Source organism: Bubalus kerabau, chromosome 14 (assembly GCF_029407905.1).
Source record: "Bubalus kerabau isolate K-KA32 ecotype Philippines breed swamp buffalo chromosome 14, PCC_UOA_SB_1v2, whole genome shotgun sequence".
Taxonomy (NCBI): domain Eukaryota; kingdom Metazoa; phylum Chordata; class Mammalia; order Artiodactyla; family Bovidae; genus Bubalus; species Bubalus kerabau.
In genome coordinates this window covers 18,171,322-18,195,981 of record NC_073637.1, presented here as the reverse complement: position 1 = coordinate 18,195,981, position 24,660 = coordinate 18,171,322, and the positions used below count along the sequence as shown (strand labels likewise).

Genomic DNA, 24,660 nt, shown 5'->3' with positions numbered 1-24,660 from the left:
AACTGGACCTGTTTCCCACTGATTCCCATGCCTGGCACAACCCCTGGCCCAAGCAGGTGCTAAGTAAATGTTACAGACTTGAATGGTTTTATTACCATTAATACTTAATATCAATAAGGATTTATATTAACCTTCTGACTGAATTCTGGTGTTTTCCTAATTCTTTACAACTGCAAGTACAGAAAGGATTTGGAGCCTTGTAAATGGGCCATGAGTAGATCTCTCTGTTTACTTGAGACAGTGATCCCTAAAACCCTAAGGACAGTCATCTGTGTGTATCCATCTTGGGACAGGAGCAACATTAAGGATGCTCAGGCCTCTGCATTGGATCACAACAGCAGAGCCGCTAGTTTGAATGCAAAATGTTGATGGACTAAAAAAATAATCAATTGCTGACATTGCTCCCAAAAGTCCCATCAAAAAAAAAAAAAAAAAAAAAAAAAAAAAAAGGCAAAACAAAAGAGTTTGGCAGCGATAGGACATTTTTTAGCTTCCAGGGGCTGCTTTTTTGGTTCTTCCTCTTCTTCTGGGGATATTCTCTCCATTTCTTGTGCCATTTGGGATGCTGCCCTGGCCTCCGCGCCACTGGAGTGTGGACAAAGGACAATGCCTTCCTTCCAGGACTTGCAAAGATGAGAAAGGAGCCTGCCAGTCACAGCCCAGTACCCATCTCTCTGCTATTTCCTGCCTTACGGGCAACACCTGGAGAGAAGGGCCTGGCGTTTGCTTGGCATAGCCATGATCTGGTCTCCTCCCCCTTGCTTTCTAAACAGATCTCATTCATTCCAATGTTGAAGGGAAACAAATGGAAAAGGTCACCCTCGAGCCATCAGGCACCTGCGAAAACTTGTTCATGGATCAGAACCTGAGTGCTTTCGGGTGTGTGTCATGTGAACCTGTGCTGCCCTGAGACTAGACAATGGTCCCAGGCTGTGATGGTTGCTGCTGGGGACCCACAATCTTAGTGGGACTGTAGTGGATGCTGTGATATGTCCCAAAGCTTCTGTCTTCAGGACCGTGGCACTGAGGCAAAGTGTTATGTGCTGGCTGCTCACAGCTGAGTCACTTTTCAGGAGGGAGGGAGTGACTGGGTCATACGCATTAGGAGTCAAAGGAGGGAGCTGGCTTCCCCAAGGTTGCACATGCCTCGTGGGTGCAGCCAGCCAGCTGCTTGGTGAGGGGTGCGAAGGCCTGGGACCCTTGCCTACACTTCAGACATCCCGACTTCAGGGCTTCCTGGGGACCAGAAAAGCTCCTGTTGCAGCTGCATCACACCCATTCTCTCCCTTCCCAAGGCTGCTTAGATGTGTTGTGGTTCTCAGACTATTACCTGAAGTCTTCCAGCACACAAACCTCTATCTCCGAGTGTGGTTCCAGGGAGCCTGGCTGAAGTCAGGGGCTCTCCTGGCTTTACTTACCGAGCGTTAAGTAGGCCTTCTGCAGGTCTCCTGATGTTTCTGCCTCGATGGCCTCTTCGATGTCTTTGCCGATGAGCTAGAGAGAGAAAGTCTAGCTGTTAGTCCAGCTTTTGCTCTTGGCCGTGGTGCACTGAAGGCTTGTTCTTCCACGAAAAGACTCATCCAGACTTGGTCATGCAAGGACCAAGGAAACTTTGAAACTCCCACCTGGCCTCATCCTTTGCAGGGCTGGGGGTGGTACCCTGCCCATTCAAGTGGGGACTCTCAGGGCCAAGAGAGATTTGACCCCTAATGGACGTGACCCCAGGCAGGACCACCCCCTCGGCCTCAGTTTCCTCTTCTGTAAGAGTCAGAGAGTGGAAGAACAACGAGTAAATACTGAAACAACATTCTTTGTATTTCTATAGTACTTGAGTTTCCTATGTGTTTATAAAAATTCTTTCCATTTCCAGTTTTTCAGGAGGCTGTGGTTATAATCATCTCCTTCGTTGTAAACTGAGACGGGGAGCTCAGGCGGCTACCGTCTGGGCGACATAGGTAGAGGCCGTCAAGTTCACGGCAAGGACTTGGTCTAACGTTTCTGATACGATGGGGTTACATGGGCTAGGAGCAGGGTGGGGGATGTGTAGGGGCCTGACCACGTAAAATGCCAATTTCCTTCCCTCTGGGGAGACTCTGAATGATCTTGTATTCACCCCCAGCTCGCCTATCATTCTGCGTAGCATTACATGTTAGGTTTCCTTCCAAATATTTATAGAAGCTGAAGTTTAGAGTAAATTGTGACCACACTTAGCACAAGTACCGCCTGGGCCAAGCTCAGAGCAGGCATACAAAGAGAAAGGAGAAACTTCAGGTTTGGGAAATGCAGTTAAGCATTAAGAAATACTGAAACTTCTTTCTTAGAAATTATCTTTTGAGGATATGACACAACTGTGAGTCTATAAATAACTGGGGCCTTTGAGGACACACCAGGGGAATTTATTCTGAAAATCCTGGTAAACAACATATTCTTTGTGGTGGGAGCACGATGGATGCATGGGGAGGAGGGTCTGAATGTAATGAAACCCGTTGCTTGATCTCCTCATCGGAGCTGGCCCATCTAGAGGTCTGGTGTGGAATGGACCTAGATAAGATGGGAGTTGGGTTGGGGGGCTTTCAGTCCTGTCCCTTTCTTAGCTGTCTTCAGTTGTTTAGGGGTTGGATGTGGGAGCTAGTATTTCAGAAGAAACTGCTCTCCCTTTCAACCATGAACAGGGTTCTTGTTCTGTAGATGGAGGTTGTATTACAAAAGGAGATTGTATTCACATAGGTCTCTGTTTACTTAAAAAAAAAAGAATCCTCACACTAAACCACTTTCTGTTTTTATTGTTAATACTGGGCTAGAACAGTATTTTTAAATTTTCTATAGCATCTCAGTCTACACGACAGATAAAAGCAGGAAAGCAGAGCTGTTCTAGGGAGGCGGGAGAGGGGTTCCCGACCCCAGCCCTAGACGCCAGGCTCCCCTCCTCTCAGAGCCTCATCGCTGCCCGTCTCCAGGGGGCGCTATTTATGAGCTACAGGGAGATGGCATTGTCCTTTCTTCTCTGCCTGTCTCTTGACCCTATCCCCTCCTGATAGCTCCCAAGGTACCTCCAGAGGTTCCACTGAACACAGATGGAAAACAATCCACTGGCCCAAGGTACTAGGACTCTCCTTTGCAAATGACAGGCTTCCCACTGGAACACTTAATTCTTAGGGGGCTCTTTGGACACAACCAGGTTTTGTGATCTCGGTACAAAAACTCAGTGCCAGGGTGGGTTCCAGACAAGCCTCAAAGGCTTCTAGTTTACCAGGTAGCATTGTCTGTGGAGAGATTATTAGAAGAATAGGGGAGACATTTCTTTCTTTTAAAACCGGTGCCCCTGATTGGCCACATGCCCACAGCAGAACCATAGGCACTCTGGTTTGTTATAAAAGCTAAAGGGCTAAAGGCTCTGGAATGGGCTTAGAAAAGCTTTGTAAGGGGAGGGGAGAAGTGATGAGGGGTGCGGTGGGGAGGAAGTGACCTGGGGCTAAGGGTATGTGTACCTACAATTTATACTGAGCCCTGTTTGGGAACATCAGAACTCTATAAGCCTCTCATGTTTGGTAGACTTGTGAAGAGTAATAACTTTTCACGATGCAGCACAGTTGGGAAGCTTTGTTGTTTGGGCTGGGATTTCTGAGTGTCAGCAGTGAAGATTCAAGTTTAGAGGACAAATCAAGGGCAAAGTTTTTGTGCCAAAAATTAAAATTCCACTCTATGCCAGCACAACCTATGTCACATAATAGACTTCAATGATCTGACTCTAGCGTCTTCGTGCTTTTAGGCAGAGACCATGAGAAAATTTATGGAGCCAGATTCCCAAGATCGTGGTCATGGTGAACTCTCAAAATCAGTGATAAAGATCAAGATGAATGATGTTCCAGGAAGGTTTTTGGAATAGATGAATAGGTATTAATAGCATTTTAAAGCTGGTTTCATGTAAAGAATCCTCAGATCAGTAGCTTATCTTATTTTCCATTTGAGTTTCAGCTGTTTTTTGTTGCTGTTGGTTCACACAGGGAGACTCCTACCAACTGCTAATGTTAGCTGAGCACCCGCTGCATGCCAGGCACTAAATGCTTTAAATCTGTTATTCATTTAATCCTTACTAACTCTGTGAAGCAGGTACATTATTATCCCTGTTTTACAGTTGAGGCACAGAATCCTTAGCCATTTGCCCAGCCTAAAGCAGACTTCTTAAACTTTAACATGCATCAGGATCTAGAAGATTTATTAAAACACAGATTGTAGGACCCCAACCTCAGGGAATCTGATTCAGTTGATCCAGGGTGGGGATTAAGAATTCTTGTTTTAAGCATGTTCTCAAGTGATACTGATTCTGCTGATTCAGGATTAATTTTAAGAACAGTTGGCTTAGGGAGTATCCTTAGGTCGTCAGTAACTCATGTGTACACACACACACACACACGTATGTGTGTTTCTATAGTGATGCCTAATGACAACCACCCCAGAAACTCGGACATCCATGGCCCCTGTCTAATGGGAAGAGGCTCTAGGTCATGGAGAAGGCTTCCAGCTCAGTCTACTCAGCTCCAGGCCCAAAGGCCAGGGGAGTTCAGGGTGAGCTGCCTTTGATCAGGACTCTGGGCACGATTTGAAAGCAGAGGGCCCTAAAGCCTTATATACAGTAATGATAAAATTCCAAAGCTTTCTTGTCTTTTCATCTGCTGGCAACACGTCGGAAAATGCTATTCTGAGTGAGGAGCGGCCAGCTCTAGCCGAGGTAGGAGCTCAGGCTGGGGAATCTTGGAGCTCTCATCCACTTTCTGCTACTGACTTGCTGTGTGGTCCTGATAAGTAACAGATGGCTCCTTACTCATAACAGACTTCCCTTGTCCAGCAGTTGTGGGTAACAATGGCTGTTCAGCCTACATTCAAGTTACAGTATTGTCGTGAAGTTGAAATGAGACACTGGGCACAGATGTGCTTTGAATAGTTAAAAGCACTCCACAAATAAAAAATACTAGACTAAAGAATATCTGATATTCCACAAAAGCCTTCCTGAAATTAAAGACTGATTTTCAGGGAAAGACTAACTAGTAAGTGTCTTGAAATAACTAACTCACCTTGTTGGCTTACAGTGATCATCAGATTAAAAAATAATTGTACAAAAGCAATTTATACACATCTTTTCAGGAATGTATCTCTGAGGTATTATTGTATCTGTCTCAGGCACTGTTTAGCCAATTGTCAATTGGAATAAAAATAAGGGTAAACATTTGTATGCTTACTACAACCCAGACACTGTCCTGAGCCTATTATATTCATCTTATTTAACTCTTAAAATATTCCCTTGAGGTTGGGAAGATGATGTTCAGGGTCTCTTTTTACAAATGAGGATGGAGATGTCTGGTCACTTGTTACAGTAAAACCAGGATTTGAACCTGGGCCCTCTGACTCTAGGGCTTTGCTCCTAAACTTGACCTGCTGTCCTAGCCTCTGCTGCAAAGTGGGGTTTCTGAGCCTCAGCACTGCACTGGGGCCAAATGGTTGCCTGTTGTGGGGAGCTGCCCTGTTCATTGTGAGATGTGTAACAGCATCCCTGGTCTTGACCCTCTAGATGCCAATAGCGCTGCTCCCCCCAACACATCTGGTTGTGACATATTTTCAGACATGATCAAATAATCCCTTGTGTGTGTGTGTGTGTGTGTGTGTGCGCGCGCGTGTGTGTGCTCAGTCATGTCCAACTCTCTGTGACCCTATGGACTGCAGTCCACCAGGCTCCTCTGTCCATGAGATTCTCCAGGCAAGAATATTGGAGTGGGTTGCTGTGCCCTCCTCCAGGGAATCTTCCCAACCCAGGGATCAAACCCGAGTCTCTTGCATCTCCTGCATTGGCAGGAGGATTCTTTACCACTGCGCCACCTGGGAAGCCCCAAATATCCCTTAGGGTGTGCAAGATCATCCGTGATTGATAACTACCATTGTAAAAGACACCCACCGCCCCTGCGCCCACTGCTCAGTTCCATATCCCAGATCTCGCTTCTTTTGGATATAACTTGAGACTCTGTTCCTGTGTGAACTCCTTGCCTTAGTGCTGGATCACTTACAGTTTGGTAGGCTTGAAAGGTGGCTCGTAACTGCTTGTGGCTTCTCTTGGCCAGGAGTTCATTGAAGGCAAGCTCGTCTGTGCCCCAGCGGCCTTCCCCTGCCTAGAGAACCAAGTGCAAACATTTTGAAAATGACTTTTGCAAAAAGACCAAATATACACAGCTGTGACCAGGCCTCACTTACAGGAAACAATAAAACATGAGCCAAAGAGAAGCCAAATTGATTGACCTAGCTCTTTCAATTTCTAACCCACAAGTATACCTCACCTATCTATTTATGTTATTTATATGTCCCCTTATTTCAAAATGGATCTGAGGTGGTTAACACCAGAGTAAAATAATAGAATAAGCAATTCTTTTAGGTTCGCGAAGACAGTATAGATGAAAAATACTTTCAAGATCATACTTATTTCCCAAGTAATTCCAATTCACATAAAAGAAAGACATAATTGTTGAAAATCGTGTTAAATATAAGAAAACCATTTGCAGAGACTGGCACGCCCGCTTACTTACATCATACAGCTCTTTGGCATCCTGCCCAGCTAGATCTTTGTCCACATTATCTCCTTCATCACGATTAGCCTAGAAAAATCAACACGTTGTTATTAACTTGAGTTCCTGCTTGACCAAAGAAAACAAAAAAGGAAAAGTCCTCGAAAAGGGGTGATTTCAGAGCCGTGGCCTGGAAATTAGATTCAGCCTGGCAAAGTGGCAGCCCTGCTCTTTGCTGCCATCTTTTGGGCACAACTGATAAACAGAGTGGCTTCTGTGACAACACATTTTTCCTTTTTTTTTTGTAGAAACCAGGGTCACTCACAAACCCCTCCGACCTCTAAGAAACCTCATGATGTCCCCTAGAGTGAGTCTGTTGAGAAGGTATCCGTCTTCCTTCCAAAATATCAAGTTTCACCTCTGAGGGTCCCTGTCCGGAAGAACCCTGGATGTTGGTCATGGAAGGCCTTGGAGGTCTCACTTAAGCCCTTTAGTGGCAGGTGGAATTCTAAGGTGACCCCGATGGCCCACACTAATCTCCTCCCTTTGAGTGTGGGCAAGACCTGTAAACATGTGAGGTATCACCCCTGTGATCGTGTTATATTTATGTGGCAACAGGGATGTTTGCAGATGTAATTAAGGTCCCTAATCAGTTACCCTGGGTAGGTCTGACCCAATCAGATGAGTTCTGAGAGGTCAGAGATGGAAGAAGTCAGAGAGATGAGTTCACACTGGTCTGGAAGAAACCATACAGCCATGCTCTGAACTCTCTCTGGGGCCACATGACAGGGGACTGTGGGTAGCCTCTAGGAACTGAGGGTCTTTTTAGTTGACAGCTAGCAAGAAAACAGGAACATCAGTCATACAGCTACAGAGAGCTGAAATCTGCCAACAGCCAGTGAGCTTAGGAGAGGACCCCAGGCCTCACAGGAGATGGCAGCCCTCGATTCCAGCCTATAGAGACCCTGAGCCAAGGACTCAACTAACCTGTAACAGGAGCCCCGGCCCATGGAAACTGCTAGATCATAGATCTGTGTTGTTGCTAAGTCTGCAGCAATTTGTTAGGCAGCAGGAGTACATTCATATAGTCTTCCTGCTATAGCTCAAGCTTACTCTATGTGTTCTCTGCTGTCAATCTTTCCACAGGGAAAGTAATCAGAGGAAACACACAAAGCTCAGAAAGACGGGTGTGTCAATGAGAGGGCAGATGCCATCTGGCTGGAGGCCCAGGGGCTGCGTCCTCGCAGGGCCAGTTCTGAAAACCCTGCTTTCCTGGCCAAGCGGTTCCTACAGGCCTAGACTCAGGGTGAATCCTGGAAGTTAGTTGTATCATGAAAAGGACCCTATTTGGGGTCAGATGAGCCTGTATCTTACTGTGTATACACCTAGAGGTTCCTCACTGGCAAAGTGAGATGGCAATGCTTAATGAGATGACTCACTAACAGAAAGAGATTGTAGACGGCAAATGACAAGGCAGACTGTTACAAGGGGGAAAATCTCCACTGAATAATTTCAGAAGAGCTAGATGGACAGAAGACAGGTTGGTGGTTCCTCAGTAGCAATTTAATAAGAGAAGGAAATGTTTATTATCTACATTGCCTTTTACATCATGGTTGCACGTTGCCAAGGGCTATTTCTCAAGATCATAAAGCAGGTGAGACCTCTTTACTCTTACCTGTAGCAGGGAGACCAGAATTCTTTTTAGGCTTCCACTTGTATCACCTGTGACATCTGATTCAAGGCTCTTGCCAAACACTTTAGCGGAAGAAGAAAGGAGGAGAGGAAGCAGAGTTTTAGTTTCCCAGAGGTAGTTTGCAAGAGGCATTCTTTATCTAAAGGCAGAACAAAAGGTCACTTACACCTTTGGTAGGCCTCTCTAATGGCAATGATTTCCTAGGAAAGATAATAAAAAAAATCAATACTTCAAGGCGGGGTTTATTGATAAGATAGGCAGATACCAGGCAAGGTAAGAGGCAGAAACTCTTTCTGGACACAGGATGCCTTCAGGACTTCCTCCAAAGGGGGCAGTCCCTGCAGATCAAAGTCCAAACCTAGAGCAAGTTGTCAAGTCCCTGGCTGGTGGAGATAAGGGGTTTCCCTGGTGCTTCAGGGGGCAAAGAATCTGCCTGCAATGTGGGAGAGTTCCATCTCTGGGTTGGGAAGATCCCCTGGAGAAGGGAATGGCTACCCACTGCAGTATTCTTGCCTGGGAAATCCCACGGACAGAGGAGCTGTTGGTCACAGTCTATGGGGTCACCAAGAGTTGGACACGACTGAGTGACTAACACACACACATACACATCCTTAGTTAAAAGTGAAAGCATTTCAGCTAAGCTGATTTATTTTTTAAAGATTCCTCAATGTGGATCATTTTTAAAGTCATTACTGAATTTGTTACAATACTTTTTCTGTTTTCTGTTTTGGTTTCTTGGCCATGAAGATCTTAGCTCCCCACCCAGGGATCAAACCCACACAGCCTACACTGGAGGGCAGTCTTAACCACTGGACCACCAGGGAGGTCCCTAAGCTAACACAATCACCACTGCCTTCTTGCTCCACTCTCACTCCCCCTCCTCCCCCGCAGGGAGCCAGTTTTAGAAATTCTGTGCATATTTTCCCTTTGCATTTGTACATATATGCTTGTGCTACTGAAAATACATAGAATTGTTTTATGTATGTGTTTAAAAACTGGAATACTGTATATGTTTGGTCAACTTATTTTTTTCACTCAGTAATAGGTCTTTAAGGTCCAGCTATGCTTACGCACAGTCACCTAGCATTTTTTTTTTTTAAATGGAGACAAAATGTTCCATCCTACAGTAAGCCCCAGTTTATTTAGCCAGCCTCTGACTGATGGACATTTAGGCTGTTTCCAATTTTTCTCTACTTCGAACAAGGCTGCACTCAGTCAACAATTTGCTTTGTGCTGCAGTGCAAGTCTCTCCCTAGGGTGTGTGCTGGGAAGGACTGCCTTACAGGCACATGGCCCCCTGATGAAACGAGTGTCATGATAAAGTGAACTACACGCATCTTTTGGTTTCCCGGTACATACGAAAGTGACACTGATGTCTATGTACGGTGGAGTCCTTTTGCTGTCCATCTGAAACTGTTACGACATTGTTAATCAGCTATAATCCAATATAAAATAAAAGGTTACAAAAAGAAAAAGAAAAAAAGTTATGCTGACACTCTACTGTGGTCTATTAAGTGTGCAAGAGTGTCTAAAAAAACAATGCACATACCTTAATTTAAAAATACTTTATTCCTAAAAAATGCTAGCCATCATCTGAACCTTCAGCCAGTCATCATCTTTCTGCCAGGGGAGGGTTTGAAATATTATGAGAATTGCCAAAATAGGAGACAGAGACAAGTGAGCAAACGCTGTTGGAAAAATTATGCTGATAGACTTGCTCCAAGAAGCATTGCTGCACACACTCAGTTTGTAAAAATGCAGTAAAGTGAAGTGCATAAAGCCATGTATGGCTGTATATTTCAATGGCTCGTCCCGACAGGGCCACTTGGGAGCTTCCTCAGTTTACACTTGAACCAGCAGCATGTAAGAGCCAGTGTCTCCCCACAGTGTCTCCCACAAACTGTTTAAAATGAAAGTCGTGAGGCAGTGATGGGGAGAAGGGGGTGGGGCTGATGGAAGATGAGGAGCCAGGCCCGTGTTGCTGTGGTGGGCGGGAAGGGGGTAGGAGGAGGTGGGGGCTGAACACCTGTGACTCTGCGGCCCCTTCCCCTTTCTCCTCCTTCCAACCCACGACCAGGATCTGCCTGAAACTGTCGCCTGCTCTCTCCCTGCTTTTCTCCTTTTTACTGTCAGATCTATTTGATTGGGAAAACAAAAGTCTTGCTTATTGTTCAAGACCAGGACCCAAAAGAAACTAGGTTGAGGGTGAGCCACATGGGGACAAATGTGATTAGAAAAAGAATGACCAAATTAACCTTCTGGCCAGGGGAGGCTGCCCAGATACTGGCTTCTGGGTGACTGGCACTTTGGTGCTTCTGGAAAGGATGGGGGTACTGAGTAAGGAGAGATGTGTGGTTATTGGACAGAACCAATGCCATCCTCCTGTGCTAACGCTCCTCTAAACCACCATCCTAACCCCAAATAGAGGGGTTTTATTATCTGTGGGAAGAAGAGGAGTCCAGGGATGTTCAGGAAAGGGGTTTGCTCCTGTAGCCTGGACCCCGGTGGTGCCTCGGGTAATGAGCTGGACAGCACAGGCTGAGCAGAAAGAGCGAGCCTGGGTTATCGATAAGTGTTAATAGCCCAGCAGCATCAGAGAGCTGGGGTGGTTTTCCTCACTATCTGCTCCAGGTGCTGCTTCTGTTTCCTCCCTGGAGGAATCAAAAATGTTGGGTTTTCTTGGCACTTTCCTTGCTGGACCTCCCCACTCTACATGATGGATGTTGCAGAAGAAGAGGACATTTCCAAAGAATGACCTGGGGACCCTCTTTACTCTTGATGAAGTCCATGGTCCCTGGGCTTCCCTGGTGGCTCAGATGGTAAATAATCTGCCTCCAATGCAGGAGAGCTGGGTTTGATCCCTGGGTCAGGAAGATCCCTTGGAGAAGGGAATGGCAACCCACTCCAGTATTCTTGCCTGGAGAATTCCATGGACAGAGGAGCCTGGCAGGCTACAGTCCATGGGGTCACAAAGAGTTGGACATGACTGAACAGTTAACACACACACAAGGCCCTTATGGGTTCTGGAACCAAAGATGAATGGGCCTTCACAAATGTCCTTTTTAGCTCAGGACATCATGGCATGTACCCAAGGGACAAGGGGAGAGGACTGCTAACAGAAGGACATGGAAACCTCTGGGGAGGTGGTGGCAGCCCCAGCTGTTTCCTGGGATCCCCTTGGCATTCCCACCGCCCTGCCTCGTTCCTTTGCTCCCTGCGTCCACACTTGGATTGCTAATTGGAGTATTGGTGCTAGGAGACCTGCAAAGTCAGGCTGGGCAGGTAAAGTAGGATTCTTATCCCACACATGGAACTGTGCATCTCTTTAGAAAAATAAATCTGGATTGACACAGCTCTTCTGGAAGGCTCTATCCTGTCAAGCCAGGGGCAGTAACACCAAAACCGACCATCAGAATATTGGAAGAGGCATCTCTCCAATGTGAACCAAGCGGGCACATTGCTTGCCCAGACACTTGCTCACCACAAGGGTGGAGGGCTAGGAGGATGTTCCCTTCTGGCTGCTGTAACCCTCTCTGACGGGCATGTGGACGCTCCCTCAGGGGCTCAGCTGGAACTCACCTTATTGGTTCTCGTGCACAGGACCTCGATGAGTACTGCCTCGTTTGTGCCCAGGCCCTTCATGGCCTTCTGCAGCTGCCGGGCGGCATACTCCTCGGGGCGATCCAGAAGGGCCAAGGCTGTCTTCTCAAAGTTTCCACTCAGCTCACTCTTGAGCACCTCCTCCAGGTCCTGTGGGAAGATGGTGGGAGTCCTGACTGAGAAGGGCCTGAGGACAAGGGGGACAGGTGTCTGCTTTCTGTATGGCACGGCCCCAGGGGAGACTGGACACTTGCCGTGGACGCCCAGGGCACACTCTAGACAGGAGCTCTACAGGGCTGAGTGACCTTCTCTGGAAGACAGTGGTCACCCGACTGCCCATCCATCTGCTGGGGACACTGAAGAGGAGTCACAGTGACAACAAGCATTTGCAGAACACTTTAGGGTTCAGAGAGCTTTCTCAATGATCCTCAAGACAGCCCTAAGAGGAGAGATATTTATTGCTTTATCCCCATGGACTGAACCTCAGTAAGATAAAGGACTCATCTACGAACACTTGGCTAGAGAGGACTAACACAGGTTTGTCCTCTGCAGGAGACTGGCTCATTCACTGGCCAGATGGGGGTGCTTTTGAGAATGAAACACATGCGTGCTCAGTTGTGTCCAACTCTTTGTGACAGGGTGGACTCTGCCCACCCCTCTATCCATGGAATTTTCCAGGCGAGAATACTAGAGTAGGTTGCCATTTCCTTCTCCAGGGAATCTTCCAGACCCAGGGATGGAACCTGTATCTCTTGTGTCTCCTGCATTGACAGACGGATTCTTCACCAGTTGAGCCGCCAGGGAAGCCCTGAGAGTGAAAGGGGGCACTACTAATTCCTGTTGGGGGACAACAGGAATAAAATGAGACTGTCCTGGGCAAACTCCATGGACAGCCACTTAGGTGTTTTGTTAAATCCTGAAAGGGACACATGTGAGAAAGAACTCAAGTAGGGGAAGGGAAGTTCATGAAATTCTACCTGGCATCCTGTTTTTGGCAAGCCCCCTCTAATCGCGAATAGACTGCCTGTTCCCATCTGCCTCCCTCTGGCTAGATGGTTTAATGAGAAAAGTGTCAAGAATGAACGTTCAGTCCAGCTAGAGCTGTCAACATCCCAACCGAAATGAAGGACCTCAAAGCAGGACTTTCATGCAGAGGGACTGCTCCGTGTGGGTCAGACTGGAAGCCAATAGACCAAGGTACAGCACGGAGTGGGCCTGGCTACTCAACCCCATGCATGATGGCTAACAACAGTCACGGAGTTCTGTGACCTTGGAAATGCGCTTAATTTCATCATCTCTCGGTTTCCTTCTTTGAAGAATGGGGAGAATAGTAAGACTTACTTCCTAGGGTTGTTGGGAGAATTAAATGAGACAGTCCTTGCAAACACTGAACACAGTGCCTGGCACATTTCCGATGTTCAGTAAGTGAATGTTATTGTTGCTGTTACTATTATTCTATGTTGATGAAACTTTCAGAGAGAAGGCAAATCGACTATTCCTCAAATGAACCTTTGAGTTCCAGATCTGGGAGAAAAACCCAGAAGATTTTTATCCAAGGCCCTGGGATCTGCTGCCTCAACAGTGGGTTGTGATGTTAATGTTACTAGCTTCATTCCATGGCAGTTGCAGCATCTAACCCTGACCTTGTGAAGACAGGCCTCTGGTCAGTGCTCTGGTGTGGATCCACCCGAAGACTGGAAATCTTTTTTCAAGTCAGATGGGCATTATATAGAACAGCAGAGGAGAGAGATTCCAGCTGCCTGCTCTTAGAAGCCACAAGCATGAAAACAAACCCCTGAGTGTTTACATTCTATTTGGACATAGGAGCCAGCTCAGGATACCTTGGCTCTAACCCTGGTTTCCTGCTAACTAGCTGTGTCACGTTGGGATGCTTATTCTCTTTGGAGCTCAGTTGACTTGAGGATTTAGATTTGTTTGTCTCTAATGTCTTCCAGGGCTTCCCTGGTGGCTCAGTGGTAAAGAATCTGCCCACTGATGCAGGAGATGCTGGTTCAATCTCTGGGTCAGGAAGATTCCCTGGAGGAGGAAATGGCAACCCTCTCCAGTATTCTTGCCTGGAGAAACCTCATGGACAGAGGAGCCTGGCAGACTACAGTCCATGGGGTTGCAAAACAGTTGGACATGACTTAGCAGCTGAACAACAATGACAAGAGATGTCTTCTAGCTTTGTAATATGATTCTCAACCACCTCTTTGGCGGTCCCAGCCGTCTGATACACAGCTGAGAATTGGAAAGTAAAAAAAAATGATTGGCAGATGTAGGTATTGCAGATTTTGTGCCCACTTTAACAAAGCCCGAGGTTCTGACTTTGAACCTGTTTACTTTTATTTTACTGCTTCCTAAGTGGTGCAGTGATCAAGAATACTCCTGCCAATGCGGGAGACACAATAGACACAGGTTCCGTCCTTGGGTCAGGAAGATCCTCTGGAGAAGGAGATGGCAACCCACTCCAATGTTCTTGATGAAAAATCCCATAGTCAGAGGAGCCTCATGGGCTACAGTCTGTTGGGTTGCAAAGAGTCAGACACGACTTAGCGTGCACACACACTCTTATTTTACACCAAAGCTTAAGAAGCCTGCGCCTGACTTTCCATATTGGCAGGATAGAAGCAGACACAGTGCTTGAGGGGCTGCTACAGTCAGGCACACTGACAAGGGTGAGAGTTCAATGTCATTCAATTCAATTTCAAGCAGCTGAACTGAAGCTTCCCTCATCTTCACCAGTGTCATCAACGAATGACATTGACAAGCCTCACTGTGAGGAGAGAAGCAGGAAAAACTACAAAAGCACAGCTGTCTGGACCACTTAGTATAGAAACAAACTGCTCCTCCTCTTATGGCAATGGGTTCTCCAGAAGTGATGGCTGGCCCTGGAGATGGAAGACTTAGACTCGAGGCCTGGTTCTTTTTCTTATTAAGTGTGTGGTTTTGCGTCAGTCTTTTAAATAGATGAGCTCCACTTTCCTCTCTGGAAGATGGAAACAGTCATCCCTTATTAGGGCTTCCCTTTGCTGGAAGGTGCCAGCATTTCCCTGCCTGATTCTCCCAGCAACCTGAGAAGGGAGGCAAATTTATCATTGTATTTGTGAGGAGACCAAGCCTGGAGAGATGGTTGCCCACTCAGTGACAAATATGTAAAAGTCCATTTCTATCTCTCTATCTAATTATACATAGAATTATTGACTCTGTAAAGATTTTCTAAATTTGGAATTACAATGCAGCATAATTATTATTTATTTTGTAAACTGATCATTCTAATGACATTAAGAAAATGTTAAATTGTGTTCATGATATATTAATGAAGAAAATACTGTAGAAAGACTAATGTTTTCTTAAAGATTTCTGTACATAACACTATCAAGGATAAGAATAAAAGAAATGTAAAGAAAGGAAAAGGTATTGATGCTTAATGAAACAGAGGGTGTTTTCGCTTTTTGGTTTTTTAGTTTTTGTAACAGTCATTTATGAAGAATAAATCATTATTGAAGACACATGAATAAATTAAGAATTCTTATATAAAGACCCTTCCGCAAAAACTGATTTTCAAATTAGTGGCCTATCTATAAGTCAATGTGTGGAAATAGTCCAAAAGAATGGGGAAAAAATGACTGAGGGATTAATTTAAAAAGAAGTCAATTGAAAAAGTAATGAATTAATATTGATTTTACAGGCTGTTAACAAGACCATTTCAGTTTTTCTGAAGTCAATTAAAGCTCTAAATAGTTGTCTTGTTTTGTTTCTCCTGGACTAACTAGATAAAGCTTTAAAGGTATCCGTCACTGTCTTGGGAACAAAGGAAGCAGAAGAGACAGTTAAGACCAAGGCCATGTGCGCATGGCTGAAGACCCTCGGCATCACCTTGCCGTACGTTGTCTTGTACTTTTGTTTTATTTGTTGCCTCTCATGCGATGTCCTGCTTGATAAGATTTCGATGATGGCAGCTTCATCAGTTCCTAAAGTGCAGGAGAAAGAAACAAAACCACAGTGAGCAAGAAACAAGAAGGAAGTTTATTTTAGTCCAGCTAGAGAAGCCAGGGCAAAGGTCACAGACTTTGGTGTAACCTAGATGGACCACTTGACTTTAATATCTTGTGCTGATAACTGTATTCTCTTTATTCACTTAACAAGTATCCATTGAGGTCTCACATTGCATAAAGCACAGTACTAGGCATTGTAGTGGAAAGAGGAACAAATACAGTGTATCCCTTAATTTCACTCCTCAACATAAATATAAGAGAAATGAAAACTTATGTCTGCACAAAGCTTGTATTCAAATGTTCACAGCAGCATCATTCATAATGGTCAAAAGGTGCAAATCACTTGAATGTCCATCAGCGGCTAACAGATAAATGAACCATGGCATATTCATTTGGTGGAATGTTACTTGAAAAGAAATGGAGTACTGGTATATTTGATATGAATGGACCTTAAACACACCATGGTAAGTGAAAGAAACCAATCACAGAAGATGATGTATTATGATTCCATTCTTATGGAACTCCAGCATAGGGAAATCTATATTAAGACAGAAAGAACAGTGGCTGAAGGTGGGGTGGGCAGAGAGGTGATAGCTCAAGTGTAGGACGTTTCTTTTTAAGGTGATGAAAATGTTCTAGATGGACCATGGTTATGGTTTCATGTATTACCACATTAAAAACAACTGAATACATTAAAAACAACTGAACACTTGAAATGGGTGAATTGTATGGTGTGTCTTATATCTCAAAAAAAAAAAAAAGCTGTTTAAAAAAAAAAATGGTATGTTCCTTGGCCTCCAATTACTTAAAAGGGAATGGAAGAGGTTAAGACAAAAGGCCCAAATTGCTACAATATCAGGCCCATTCATAAACTTGTTAATTTCATAGAAAAGTCCTAATCGGGAGCTTGAGGGGTAGTTACCCCTTAAACTCCTTTAAACCACATTTTTCCCCTGATGCTCAAAATAATCCTTGTTCATCGTAGGTGAAAGTGAAAGTCGCTCAGTTATGTCCAACTCTTTGCCAGCCCATGGACTATACAGGCCAGAATACTGGAGAGGGTAGCCTTTCCCTTTTCCAGGGGATCTTCCCAACCCAGAGACTGAACCCAGGTTTCCCGCATTGCAGGCGGATTTGTGATCAATACTGAAATGATAATGACTAAGAAAGAAGGGCAGCGTATCATTTTTAGAACCTGGACACAGGATGGGAAGGGGCTTCCCAGGTGGCACTAGTAGTCAAGAACCCTCCTGCCAACGCAGGAGACATAAGAGATGCAGGTTCGATCCCTGGGTGGGGAAGATCCCCTGGTGGAGGGCAACCCACTCCAGTGTTCTTGCCTGAAGAATCCCATGGACAGAGGAGTCTGGTTGGCTACAGTCCATAGGATTGCAAAGAGTTGGACATGACTAAAGTGACTTAGCACACATGCATGCACAGAGTAGCAAAGATGTCCCAGGGGTTGCAGGTATGGGAATGAAAAAGACTACTTGATCAACAAACCTTGAATTCAGTTTCTTCAGACTGGGTTCCTGGCTCCACCCTTAAACCACACGACAAATCATCAGATTCTGGAGCGTTCCTGCCTGTTCCTAGCCCTCCTCTCATGCCTGCTGCCTGCGAATAGTGTGTGCTGGCAAGGACTTGAAGTGTTTGGCCCCAGCCAGCATCGCTTTATTTGGAAAGTCAGTGCTGGGACTTAGAAAGGCCGCACTGACCCAGGGGTTGGAGGGCTGTGCGCTGCTCCTGGGAAAGCCACAGCTCCATGCCTGTGGACTGTTCATGTAGTCTCAAGGACTAGTTCCACCTTTAGAATTCTAGGAAGATCTAGCTCTTTGATTCCAGCTGGAGAAACAGAAAATTTTAGGATGAGCTCACTCGCAAAAATAGCGTTCGCTGCCTGCCTCATTCCAACTCACTCCCAAAGCTATTTCTGCTGTCCCTCCTCATTTCCTCCTGCAGCCTCGCCTACGGAATCTGTATGCAGTTACTTCCTCTGCGACATGATGTCTTTTTAACCTCTGAGTGCCGGAAATCTCACCTCAGAAGGGATTTTTTTTTTTCTCATAAAAGAATCTCTGAATCCAACCCCTTCCTTTTTTTTTTTTTCCCCATGTGGGCTGCTCCATGGGGATCCTGCCTTACTCTCACCTTTTCTGGTCAGAATTCGCTGTCCTGAGTGGTCTTTCTGCTGAGCAGATCAGCCTGCTCACCCTTCTGCTTCAAACCATTCCATCTAGGCCCCTTTAGATCCAGAACAACAGCCTGGACTCTTCTCTGCCTGCAAGCCCTTCTGTTAGCTTTGCGCCCCTCACCTTCACTCCCGTCCCTCCTTCAGGACTCAGCTCGCTGGACTCTCCTGGGAAGAGATGGACACTCCTTGCTGGGTCCCTCCTATTGCCCTTCCTCCTCCTCTGTCCCGTCTCTGCCATCCCTCACTGCAAGTTCCATGGGAGCAGGGGGCACTGCTCATTGCAGTCTCCACACAGAAGGCTCTCAGTATTCATCAGACCTGACTTGCTGAGTGAAGGAATGTTTAAATGCATGGGGACGTTTGCACTGCATTTTGAGGGCACTGGTCTCTGCATGGGTGTAAAGCTGTGTGCTCTACTCAGGCACTCTGTACGTAGCAGGTGATGTGAAATGTGTGTGTGTGCTTGTGTTGGACTCTTTTCAACCCCATGGACTGTAACCTGCCAGGCTCCTCTGTCCATGGAATTCTCCAGGCAAGAATACTGGAGTGGGTTGCCATTTCCTTCTCCAGAGAATCTTTACGACCTGGGGATCAAACCCAAGTCTCCTGTATCTCCTGCATTGGTAGGCAGATTCTTTACCCCTCACCCCCCGGGAAGCCTGTATGTAGCAGGGACCAACAGGAAACCCTCTGCTCCGATGCTTCAGTCAACCTATATCTGCATAATTCAGGACAATTGAGTTAAAAATTTAAAAGTAAGGCTTGTAAGGCTTTCCTTCCTGCAAGACTTTTTAAAAGGAGAGCAGAGCAGTCTGGGGCTGGCCCAGCAGCAGCCTGGAGGTAGAGGGGAGCAACTGGAAGTGACTTGATTTCCCTCAAGCTCTTTGAGCCCGGGCATCGGGTTTATGTGGAGAACTGTTTCCACTACTGGACCAAGAAGCAATTTACTGAACGGTGACCTCATCTTATATTTCACAGAATGTGTGTCATATAAGCAGTCTGTGCAGGGGAACAATTTCCTGTAAACATTTACAATGGTTTGAGGCACCAGGGCCAGTCCCCAGCAATTCTGGGAAAGATTTTTTTTTTTAATGAGGAAAGAAGGAACCTTAGCCTTGACTGTGCATAGGACACAGTAATTACACAGTTGAGGTCAGAACCCGGTGACCGTCAGCCTCGGAGGGCCAAGAGCCTCCTGACTTTGGCTTTTCCAGCAATTTTCTGGGAAGACACGGAGCTGAGTTTCAGCAGGATGGTGGGGAGTTGAGTTTCTGCTGGGTTTGAAGCGACCTCCCTGTTGCCCTCCCTGATGAGTAACCACTTCTCAGCAGGCCCCAGAGCCAGCCAGAGCCACCCTCCAACAGCTCCATGGCAGCTTCTCTCTCTTAGACCCGTTTCTGTATTTTTTGGAAGGAGAAATGGCAAACCTCCTTTTGCATTTCTGAGAGGATAATGAATGCTGGGGTCTGTGCACTATCAGATTAAGGCATTATCTACAGGAGGGACCTGCTGGGATGGGGGTTCACAGAGCCCTGAGAGGAAGGCCTAACAGAGGGTCAGTGTCAAGGGTTTTAGGTTAACCAAGACCCAGACCAAGGGTCCAAGGTACTTAGGAGCCAGGGAAGCATAAGCACCAAGGATGTGAAAAGGAAATTTGCCAGTTTAGCCTTATTTGGAAAAATCAATTGTTATTTTATGGTATAGCATTCTTGTGTTTCTTTTTTAATTGGAGTACAGTTGTTTTTGGAGAAGGCAATGGCGCCCCACTCCAGTACTCTTGCCTGGAAAATCCCATGGACGGAGGAACCTGGTGGGCTGCAGTCCATGGGGTCGCTAAGAGTCAGACACGACGAGCGACTTCCCTTTCACTTTTCACTTTCATGCTCTGGAGAAGGAAATGGCACCCCACTCCAGTGTTCTTGCCTGGAGAATCCCAGGGGTGGGGGAGCCTGGTGGGCTGCCGTCTATGGGGTCACACAGAGTCGGACACGACTGAAGCGACTTAGCAGCAGCAGCACAGTTGTTTTACAATTTTGTATTAGATTCTTTTTCTGTATCAAAGTGAATCAGCCATACTTATACACATAGCCCCTCTCCCTTGGATTTCCTTCCCATTTAGGTCACCACAGAGTCCTGAGTAGACTTCCCTGTCTATGCAGTAGGTTCTCATTAGCTCTCTGCTTTATATTGTAGTGTATATATGTCAATCCCAATCTCCCAGTCCATTCCACCACCCCTTCCTTGCTTGGGGTCCATATGTTTGTTCTCCATGTCTGTATCTCTATTTCTGCTTTGCAAATAAGTTCACCTATAGCGTTTTTCTAGAATCCACATATATGTGTTAATATACAATATTTGTTTTTCTCTTTCTGGCTTGCTTCATTCTGTATGACACACTCTAGTCAATCCATGTCTCTACAAACGGTCCAATTTCATTCTTTTTTTATGGTTAAGTAATATTGTATTCTTATTATTTTGACTTTCATAGGTGGGTGAATGAGTGGGAGCCCACATAACCTTTTTGATGCCTAGGGCCTCTAACCTCTCTCTGTGCAACATAGTGGATGCATGTGGTTACTGAGGATGCAAAGTGTGGCTGGTCCAAGTTGAAATGTTCTGTAAGTGTAGAATATATATAGTCCTTCGATGACTTAATGTGAAAAATGGGATGTCAGGTATCTCATGAATAACTTTGAAATTGTCTATCAGTTGAAATGATATTTGCAATGCAGTATTGAGTTAACTAAAATATATTGTTAAAATTAATTTCACCTGGATTTTAAAATTTGGCTTCTCAAAAATTAAAAATGACCTGTATGTCTCACCAGGATGGCTATTGGACAGCATGGCCCTAGAAATTTAAATCCAGCCCTGGCAGGGCTGGTATAGCAATAAGGTAAGCACGTGGTCTTACAGATGAGTTTTGCCAATGATACAATTTTCCTTGGACTTACTAATAGAGGTTGGAATTCTAGACCTTTATCCAAATGATAGCTTTTCAAGATGGCTCTAGGTCCAATCACCCCATCCTCATTTCATAATTTTTTGACTTTGGACAAGTAATTAACCTCTGAGCCTTGGCATTCTCCTCTGTTAAGTCATTACAGTACAACCTTACAGGGTTGTCCGGAGGTTACGAAAGATGATGTGTGTGTGGTACCCAGTTTAGCACTTGGCACGTAGAAGGGACTCGCCAACAGTCACCAGCACAAGAGTGGTTCCACCTCGCAGCCACACCCAAGTGGAGGCAGGAGGAGAACACAGCATGACTTTGACGTTCAGTAGGTGCTGCATCTGTGCTTGGCAAACTGAATTCGTGTGGTAGCTAAGAACTCAGGGATTTATCATAAACCACAGCTGACTCATTCCACACCCACTTAAGCCCCTGTCTCCAGCCCACATCCAGATGTCAGGCGCTCACTCAGGAGGCAGCAGGGAAACACCTGTGAGGCTGGCTCAGCCCCTCAGAACTATAAACATCCTGACACCCGCTGGCAAGCATGCCTCCTGACAGCTGTTGTCCGAACATAAGATCAGCCAGCCAGGATGTGAGCAAGGACCAGCTCCTCTCTGCTGAGCTCACTTCTGATGTCCCCCAAACCAAACAACCTGGTTGTCATCCTTCACTTCCAGCCCTCCCACCTCTGATTTGTTCAACAATACTTACTATGTAGAAATCCCTTCTACTACTTCCCTCCACATTGTCTCCAACCCCAGCTCCTTTGGGATTTCAGCGTTTCCTGGGCAAGGTAGGCTATTCTATAGTTGGACAGTTCCTTCTACAGAAGCAAAAGATGTCTTCCTAAAACTTCCACTGTGGATCCCAGGTCTTTCCCCTGGAGTCACACAAAAAGTTTAAATGGCCATCTTCTACCACAATACCCATTCCTAGGAAAGTAACTTTCCACTGATTTACCTCTAAGTAAAATCTAGCACTTGTCTTCATAAAACATTATGCCGAGAGAAAAAAGCCAGACATAAAAGGCCACATATTGAACCTTCAAGTGTCAAACTTTCCAAGATGCGAACATGCGTTCTATCGACGCCAGGTATGAGTGAAATTGCAGCCTGCACTCCAGGCTCCCACTTTGTCTCCCTCCTGCAGTCAGTATCTCTTCTATCCTATTCACTCGATGCCCCAGTCCCTGTGTGCCGGCTCTTGTACTGTACTATTGTACTTTTCAAAGTACTGTAAGATTAAAATGTTTTTCTTTATTTTTGGTGTTTGTTTTTGTGTATTATGTGTGTGAAAAGTATTATAAATGTCTTACAGTACCGTACCGTGTAGCCGATTGTGTTGGCGCCTAGGCTACTTTGTTGGACTTAGGAACAAATTGGACTTATGAATGCACTCTTGGAATGGGACTCGTTTGTATGTAGGGGACTTACTGTAATTCCAGGTGCATGAAATGTCCAGAATCAGCAAATCCATAGAGAGAGAAAGTGAACCAGTGATTGCCTGGACCTGAAGGTGGAGTGGGAGTGGCTATGAATACATGTGGGGTTTCTTTTGGTTGATGAAAATATTCTGAAGTTAGAGGTGATGATTACAAAACCCTGTGAATATATGAAACCCCATTAAACTGTACACTGCAAAAGGGTGGATTTTATGATATAGGAATTATATCACAATAAGAAAAAGAAACATTTAATAAAGCAACTTTTGGATTCAGATGGCTTCTACCAGCTGTGTCTTCTCAGGCCTGACCCCACGTGTGGCCGCTGTGTGGCTGAGGTGGCTTAGCTGTGATGTCTCTAAATTGTTGGCACTTGCAAGCAATGACAGAAATTGGTTCAATCCTAGGGCTCACTGCTTACTGGTGTTGTGTCTTTGGGTATGTTACTTAACTTGTCATGGCCTTTCCCTTCATCTGAAAAACGGACTTTTGTGAGAATAACTTCATGAGATCTTATATATAAAGTGCTTGGCTCAATGCCTAGAATATTAAAAGTTTCCCAATAGGTGTAAGAAAGAAAATTGAGGAAATTCATCAACTCCTTTTCCTCCCAAGCTATTGCCGTTACTTCCTTGTTCTCCTGGAACCCTTGATCAACAAACCCGGGATCAACCCCAGTGACTTCCTTGGGTTCCAGAGCCTCTGTTTATGGCCCAGCACTAGGTGCTGTTCCCCTCATCCCACTTTGTTCCTGGGTTTACCTTTCTCCTGATCTCTTGCTTGTTGTTGCTATTTAGTTGCCAAGTCATGTCCGACTCTTTAGCCACCCCATGGACTGTGGCCTGCCAGGCTCCTCTGTCCATGGGATATCCCAGGCAAGAATACTAGAGTGGGTTCCCATTCCCTTCTCCAGGGGAATCTTCCAGATCCAGGAATCGAATCCGCGTCTCCTCCATTGGCAGGCGGACTCTTTACCACTGGGCCAACAGGGAAGCCCAATCTCCTGCTTAGTCTCCCATTCTTGGCCGCACTTAGGCCTGGATGTAAACAGCTGCTCCAGTGTGGCCCCTTGATTCTTGACCTTGGCCACAGTTTTGCCTCTACTTGTTCAGCTTCCAGGTGAAGCTCCAGGTCCCTAATTCAGTTCTCATCAGCCCTGACTCCCCACCACCTCCCATGAAAGACATCAGAGGGTTTAGATGACATTAGGATTGTAGAAACTACACTTCTCATGAAGTTTCCCCCAGCTCAAGTTCAAATTAAATGTCATAATTTTCAATCTCTAGCTATTATGTTGAATCCTGAAATGTAATAGGATCTGATAACTTTGAGAGCTTTTATAAAGGGAAACTTAAAAGCGATCAGCTTAGCTTGGAAGATATTAATACAAGATAAGTGGGAGGTCATCTTCCTGAGATCATGGGAAAGTCAGACGTGAGATCAAGTTTAATCAGCTTCAGGAGTGAATGAGAAAACAAAATATCTTTCATACCCATTCCTTTGCAGGCTTTGTTCAGCTTTTTGGCATCTCGATCGGCATCAAAACGCTGATGACTTTTTGCTTTGGTATCTCGACCAGCATCCAAGCCTTGATGACTTTTCTCTTTGGCCTACAAGAAAAAATAATTGCAAAGGTGAGTGGACAATTTGTTGTTGTTGTTCAGTCATTAAGTTGTGTCTGACTCTTTGGGCATTAAAAATGATATCTGGCTGAAATTGGCAGCTAAAAGGAAGACCAAGCAGACACCCAGATGAGGGAACAGCTGCTGCTGTACACATGGGTACGTGTGGAAATCAGCTGGGGAAGCTCTGGCTGCAGAGAGATGGCTGGTACCTCCTGGAGCCAGCTGGACTCGGATGCCCACAGAGAATGGGCCCCTTTGTTCTCAGGGACAATCAGCCTGGTCAGCTCTGGGAGGAGTGATTTTCTCATCGACTCCTCCTCTGTGTGTCTGTCTCCGAAACAGAGAGTAATACAGTGGGCCAGTGTCTTGGAATGCTGGTTTTTCCCCTTTGCCTTGAGACACAGCCTGTCTAGGGAATAGTTGCTGCCTGCCAGAAACTGAGGATTCTAGGATCTTCTTACAGATCCATTTTGTAAGCTGGGCTAAAGCTTTACCATTCACACAATGAGAGACGTACTCTTTAATTTGTCAGAGATAACCCTATGGAACAAAACAGGGGTATTGGTTTTTACTGATCCTTGGGAAGAGAAAGCTCTGTATGTACA

At 45.6% G+C, this 24,660-nt stretch overlaps 1 protein-coding gene across 1 annotated transcript in view; it reads right to left on the bottom strand.

The window, feature by feature from the left end:
- ANXA13 (annexin A13) overlaps window positions 1-24,363 on the bottom strand; it is a 31,174-nt gene extending 6,811 nt beyond the window's left edge. The window contains exons 1-9 of the mRNA XM_055546383.1: window positions 24,265-24,363; window positions 23,923-24,040; window positions 15,721-15,815; window positions 11,821-11,991; window positions 8,408-8,441; window positions 8,224-8,303; window positions 6,570-6,638; window positions 6,057-6,158; window positions 1,419-1,494 (exon numbers count right to left, since the gene is read on the bottom strand). Of these exons, the coding sequence (XP_055402358.1) occupies window positions 1,419-1,494; window positions 6,057-6,158; window positions 6,570-6,638; window positions 8,224-8,303; window positions 8,408-8,441; window positions 11,821-11,991; window positions 15,721-15,815; window positions 23,923-24,040; window positions 24,265-24,363 (844 nt within the window). The remainder of the gene's footprint in view (window positions 1-1,418; window positions 1,495-6,056; window positions 6,159-6,569; window positions 6,639-8,223; window positions 8,304-8,407; window positions 8,442-11,820; window positions 11,992-15,720; window positions 15,816-23,922; window positions 24,041-24,264) is intronic.
- Between the last annotated feature and the right edge of the window lie 297 nt (window positions 24,364-24,660).